The sequence below is a fragment of the Pyxicephalus adspersus genome, chromosome 2 (genome assembly GCF_032062135.1).
Source record: "Pyxicephalus adspersus chromosome 2, UCB_Pads_2.0, whole genome shotgun sequence".
Classification (NCBI taxonomy): Eukaryota; Metazoa; Chordata; class Amphibia; order Anura; family Pyxicephalidae; genus Pyxicephalus; species Pyxicephalus adspersus.
Window position 1 is genome coordinate 97,667,016 of NC_092859.1, and position 6,998 is coordinate 97,674,013.

Consider the following 6,998-nt stretch of genomic DNA (forward strand, 5'->3'; position numbering starts at 1 on the left):
TATGTAACCTGGGGACTGCCTGTAATATGAAAATCCAATTCAGCTTTTAACATATTAGACTCTTTGCTGTCAAGAACAGTGTACCGTAATTTTAGATATTTGTTATTCTTTAAAAATTAACAAGCTCTATAGAACATCCTATATCTTACTATTGATATTGTGGACATTACAAATATTTTCAGGCATGCACATTAAGCTTTTATATAATATAAGATGTAAAACTCTGAAAATGTATAATTTCCGTATAGAAACTTACCATTAAAGTTTACAGCTCGAATATATCCAAGTAGTTCTTTCCCATCCACAGGCTTCATTCTTGAACAAAGTCCCACATAGCCAGGACATAAATCTCGGTGCATGCTATGGAGAGCATGAGCCATGGAGTACACTGCATCAATTACAAACTGAACTTTTCCTTCTTGTTCATAACTGGAATCTCTTCCAATCTTTTCTAATCCTGCAACATAAAAAACGATTGTCATTTTATCAGACCACCAGAACTATTGCTTTTTAAAGGGGAAGTATGGTGTTTGTTAGTTTGTGCATATTTTGATTTACAATAATTCTTCTTTATTGTTGGCATGATATTAGATATAGTAATTTGCTGATTATCCACTTGAGTAAGTAAAATTTAGCATTTTGCTTTCATTCCTAACAACTTTTGAGATAATATGTCAGTTAGGTATGGAATATATTGGGATTTATTTGCCAATGTAATGTACTGTTTGCAAAGAAAATAAATAGAGTATGTTTATGTTATGTTATATTCTCTAAATCCCAATAATGTGCCAGGAAATAAAAAAAATGCTTATGAGTGGGTTTTCTAGGTGCACACATTTTTCCTTGTTTTCAAGATTCACTTTGCTAGGTGAACAACCTCTACTTCTTTGGTAAATAAACCCATGTTGGTAAACTTTTATAGGTTGATTTATTTAGGAAAAGAAGGAACTTTTCACTCCAATGATATAACTTTTATTTAGTAATTAAAGTGAAGCTGGGTTAACTTTGAACACCAAACTACTGTATGTGCAAAAAATAGATTTTGTTTTTGCATATGATGATTGAAGGAAACAAAATCTACATATGTAATACTCAAACACAGCTATCCCCATGTATGTTCAAAAACCAAGGAAAAACTTTACACATGCTCCCATCCCTAATAAAGTGCAACTGAAGGCTACATGTCAATCTAAACTAGTGCCAAGTCCAAAAACTATGTGATGGCATGCCTAATATTGTAATTAAAAAGTTATTTTACCCTTGCTGAATTTATAGTTACCTTAAATTATGTTTCCTACAGTGTGGCCCATAGTATTAGGGTTCTGGACCAGAGGCAGTGCTGTCAATCTAGAAATCAGTGGGCAGGAGTAGGTTTGACCAGGTACTGACTGACAAACTATTGACTTGTAAAAAAGTAATGACAAACAATGCTCATAGCCATGTCCCTAGCAACCTTTTCTCATTCCACTGTGGTAAGTAGCCTACATTGGGGTCGCAACTGTGTGGATTTAGAAGCTATGCAACATTGTTGCCAAACTATCACAGGAAGCTGTATTACATAGACATCACTGTCAGGAGTGACATGTATTTGTGGAACTGTGCTGGGGGACTAAAACAAACTGTACACGTAGGTAAATGTGCAGTTAAAATTTGGGGCACATATTTGCTCAAAGTTGAGGGGACAAAGTTCTATTTTATTTTAAAATAAATTTTAAAAGTATTTTAAAATTTCATTTATCACCTATGTATATCTAAAAATATCTAATTGTGTGTAAAAACTCCAGTTTAGGCTTATGTACATACATTTAGGATGCAATAGCTTATTTTTCTATTGTTCGGTCTCATATTATTATTGGGCATCCTGGGGCCAACAAAACCAGAAAACATGTAAGAAAGGTGGTTTGCTTTAGGATAAAGGCTTTACTGGCTCTAGTAATAACTATTGAAGCATAAAATCATTTGTGATGAAAGAAGTATACAAATCTAGAAATCCTATGACCAAACCTGTGCTTGAAAAGTATGCTACAACAATAGCTAAAACATCAGTCTTTCAAGTAGACAGGAATCTCCTCCGAAAAATATTGTATGATGAACTCTTTATTGTAAATGAAAGTTACAAAGGAGACTTGGTATCCAAAACATACAAAAAGTTTTAACCTCCCTGGCGGTATGAATACTAAGTATTACTAAATATAAAAGCGGTACATTTAAAAATACTTAGTACTTTAAATTTCCCACCTGGTCCACACAGCCGCACAGTCCAACCCCCCAGCCACACGCATCTGCTTCCCCTGGCCTCGCATCCCCAACGTTCACACACCGGGGATGCAGATGCCAGGCATCGCCAAGTTATGCAAATGCCCCGCTGGCATTGACAGGCGAAGAAGATGCCGGGCATCACAGGAGGATGCTGTGGGCATCACTGGAGAACAGCGCGGGCATCGCTGGAGGACGCCAATAGAACATGGGAACAAGGTTGGGCTTTTAAACTCCCTGGCAATTCCACCACAAGTGTGGCTCGGGGTTACTGCTTTTGATATGGAAAATTCACCCCGAGCCACACCCGGGAATAACACCAGGGAGGGTAAGCATTGACTTGGTCAATACATTATAATAATCAGTACAAAAGTATATGATTGTTACTTTCAGTCAAAATATGATGACTCAAAAATCTAAAAGGAATCATAAAATGTTAAGACCTAAGACCACCTGGAACACCACAGGTAAAGACCAGCAAACTTTATTTTTTGTCATTACATATTAACTTAATTACATTACATTACATAATACCTTAAAAACCATCATGTGATAGTACAAAATATCACCATTTATTGTATTTATTTAATATCTAGTACATTAGCACAAAAATCCTTAATTGGTAAATGTGTTAAGTGTACACAATGCCCTCTAAAACTCCATTCAGCACAGAAAAGTGAGAACATTTATTTCAAGTTCCATTTCCAAGTACACATTACTATTTTAACCTTGGGTCAGAGGACATAATTAAACTATTGGAATGGCACTAAGTTTCTGACAGTTTTTCAATTTATTGGACTGATTGTCCTATTAAAGAAATAATGGTCTTGTGAAGGTATCCTTAGCTGGTTTTGCAGAATCTGACTAGGTGAAAATGATCAGTTCTGTGTCAAACTGGAACCCCAGTTAATATTATGAGTATGATTAAGAATATATTAATCATGTCTTGTTGCTGTTTATATATATATATATATATATATATATATATATATATACATTGCATGTGAAATACTGACCAAAAGATCGAACAGTCCTTTTATTAGAGACAAGAGAAACAAACCACAGGCCCAGCAGAGTAACTTAAATAATGTTAGTACTATAAGGGATTACATATAGTTATCTATTCACAGAAATAGTAGCCCATATGCTTGGTAAAGGAATTATCACTTTTTAACTGTCATCATTATATGAGAAAAGTGATTACAAATAACAGATGAATCAGCAGACAGAACTTTTCAGTATATACAAATTAGTGGATTGACAAAAAACACCCAACAGATGATCATATAAATCAAATCGTAAAAGCCAATGAATCAGCAGTTATCCTAACTTGACAAACATTTTATTTCAGTGGATTGCCCATCTTTATTTATTGCATTTTTCACACAATGACATTGCCTTTGCAACAGAGTATAAAATAGGATGGATTATAGCAATTGATGGTATTTCTCACATGAAGGCACCATTTTTAAGCTATGTCAATGATTTGTGACAAGGCGTTAATTTAAAAAATCCACTTTAGAGCAGTCTTTTTTATGCCATTTCTAAGCTGAACCTTTGGTTTTGTGAAGTACCAATGCAAAGCATTTGTTGAGTACAACTGCCGAGTGTTTAACTGCATACACCCTATACTGGCTGAAAATAGTTGGGATTTTCTTCCTGAAATGCGTGTGTCCATACTGAACACTTGGGACTCTGTTTATAAACCAAGAAATCTAACATTCCTTTAAATTATGTCTGATTCCCTGTTTCATTATTAGCCTTTGGAAAGAAGGTCTGCATGCTGTGAGAGCAAGGGTGTAAGAACCCTAGCACAGGATAGGGGGGTTCAGATGTGCTAGGAGGGCCAAAGAGGTCTCCAGATTAGGGGAGCTGGCCAGATGAGCCTTGTGTTGTTCCATGACATGGATGTAATTAACCTTAAAAGGTTTACCTAGAGCTAATAAGAATACATTAGATGTAAGATAATGTCCAAGTGCCATCTGAGTGGGATTTGAGGTCAACTGTTTGAATCCCATTCCCCTTTGAGAAAATCCTTACATAACATTTGTGCGGGTGAATATATAATATTTTCACCCACACACACAGAAAATAATTGTATAACAACACAACACATTTTTAGCCAATGTAGAGAATACCTTGATTCTGAGTAATTTCCTAATGCCAAGGTTTCTCAACACTTCAGACTTGATTCTTTGATTCTCATGTTTCTCTCTTTTCTAGCAATTACTAATTATTTGAAGAAAAAGAACCATCATTGATTTTTTTTCCTATGCTGAATCACACCAGATTTCTAGAGTTTTGTTCTGTATTAAGCAGCTGACTGCTGGTATTTAAAGGTCATCTTCCATACCATTCACATTTATTTTAGCATAATTTAAAGAATGAGACACTGTAATTTTATTTTTATTTGCTCACATTATTTAAGCAAATTAACAGGAATTCATGCTGTCTACCAGCTCATGATTCCAATAATACCATCTGTTAGGCTGGATTTAAATACATCCTTTTAGTTAACAAATGTAATAGTAGGGAACAGAACACAGTAAGATTTGCTTGTTTTGTTCAAGTATATGTTAACAATAGTGTTTTTCAGCATGACTGCAGCAATTCAGTTATGTCTGAATCATGGTTGGGACAATTCAAAATTCTCAGGAGCATTAAAAAAATCACATATGTTACAATAGATATGACAGTACTCTTGTAGTACTTTTGCTAATGGTTCAAAAATCTTTTTATCGAACATTTTTTTTATCATCAATCAATAATAACACTGGTCAACAAACATTTTCTTGCCAAACAGATTAAAGTCATTTTAGGTTACGTTTGATGCACAGATTCGAAATATGGTATTGGTTTTTCTAGATTGGCTCTAGTTTTTCATGAAAAGCTAATGAAACATGAAAAGTAACCAAAATTAAACTAGAGATGCCTATGTATACAAAATTAAATTTTTGAAATACTTATTGTCAATATATTCTATTTTCAGTATATTTACAGAACTAATCACAAAGAAGTAATTGAAATACTCAGTTTGTATGATTTAGGACAATCACGTTAGAGGTTTCAAGAGTAGTCGGCCATCATGTATCTAGCCATCTGCCCTGATACCTTTCTTCCTTCCTTCCTTTATATCTTGAGGGAACATCTCCCCTTGTTCCTCACTGAAATCCCCAAGGTTTTCTGGAAATTTTTTGTGTAGCTTTAAGCTCATAGTAGCACCCAAATTTTTAAAGTTTAGGAGGAAGTTTTGTACCATTCCTTCATAATTTTGTGCTTTACCCAAGATGTTCTTGACAACCATAACATAGTTATGCCAGGCAGAAGCTTTAGTATCAGTAATTTAACTTGTAAAATTTGAATCATTTATCAGTTTCCAAAGCTCAGGTCCATCAAAGATTCCTGCTTTTAATTTTTCAGTACTCATATGGACCATTGGTATTCATGATAGCAAAGCTTTTTTAAGACCACATTGATATTTTCATATTCTTCTTTGTTTTGTTGAGTGACCAATTGGAGTTGATGCATATCAGTTGTTATTAGACAGTAAAACAGATTTCAAACTTTGAGTGGAACCACCAGTCTTCTGCTCAGTATTCTGGTAGTCCCATATGGGCTGGTGATCCAGGTATGTTACAATAGTACACAAAGTCTCCATCTTCACTGAAATATGGTAGGAGTGTCACCTCTCTTGTCCTATAAACCGTTATTTTTACTTTCGGTCTCAGACAGTTCTTTTCTTTTAGCTTGGATGCTAAAAGTTCAGATGCGTGTTTTGACAGACTTAGGTCACGTATTAAATCATTGAGCTCTTCTTGGGAGAACTGCTGGTTTGATGAAACACTTCCTTCATATTCACTTCCACTCCTAACTCCTGGATTACACTCCAAACCCTGTAAATCCTCCATGTCAGATACAGGAATATAAGGGAGTGTACTGAACACTGGTATGGGAACATCAGCACCATGCCACACAGGTCATCTTGCTGATTCCAAATCAGGGTACTCCCACTTGTTTTTCTTGTAATGATTGAAACATTTTACATTCACAACACAAAAATACATTATCATTATGATGATTTTTGGGCTCTCGCCTTACCATAGGTCTACCAAATTTCAAACTTTTCACTTTTCTATTTTTCCACTCACGTAGACACTCTACACAAGTTTTGCAAAACATATGGGGAGCCCAATACTTATCTTGTTCCCCCAGTTTAATACCAAAATATGCAAGATACGCTTGTTTCACCAATTCTGTAATGTTTATTCTCTGTTTTTGCGGAGAATATTCAGCACAAATGTAGCAAAATATATTAGTGTCATTTAAACAATTTCTTTTTGAAGAAGTCATATTTCTGTTAAAAAAGAAAATGTATGAATAAAAAGAAGGCAAATGAAAGTTTCATGAAAATAATGCTACATTTATTATATAAAATGCAAAACATTAGTGCACAAACTCTCATGGTTTCAGATCATTCCATTGTACCTAGAAAAGGGTTTAAACTGATTTTTAGGGCCAGGTAAGTTCCTTTTTTTTAATTTAGGTCAAACTGTGAGTCAAATATGAACCTCCAATTCCTCCTGATGTTGGCAGAAACAAAAGTTCACAACCTGACTCTTCATTTTAGAAATGACCTGGCAGGAATTTTTTAACAGGCTACACATACAACTAGCAATGACGAGGTCTAATAGACTGAGGGTACAGGTTGCTGTGATTTTGTTTGTGGAACATTTATTAAAAGT

At 34.7% G+C, this 6,998-nt stretch overlaps 1 protein-coding gene and 1 long non-coding RNA gene across 2 annotated transcripts in view; one reads left to right on the plus strand and one right to left on the minus strand.

The window, feature by feature from the left end:
* The window catches only part of GRM8 (glutamate metabotropic receptor 8), a 500,467-nt gene that overhangs the window by 95,437 nt on the left and 398,032 nt on the right, over nucleotides 1-6,998 (minus strand). The window contains 1 exon segment of the mRNA XM_072401591.1: nucleotides 257-457. Within this exon segment, the coding sequence (XP_072257692.1) occupies nucleotides 257-457 (201 nt within the window).
* The window catches only part of LOC140324044 (uncharacterized), a 134,771-nt gene that overhangs the window by 86,721 nt on the left and 41,052 nt on the right, over nucleotides 1-6,998 (plus strand). The gene's annotated exons all lie outside the window — the stretch shown is intronic.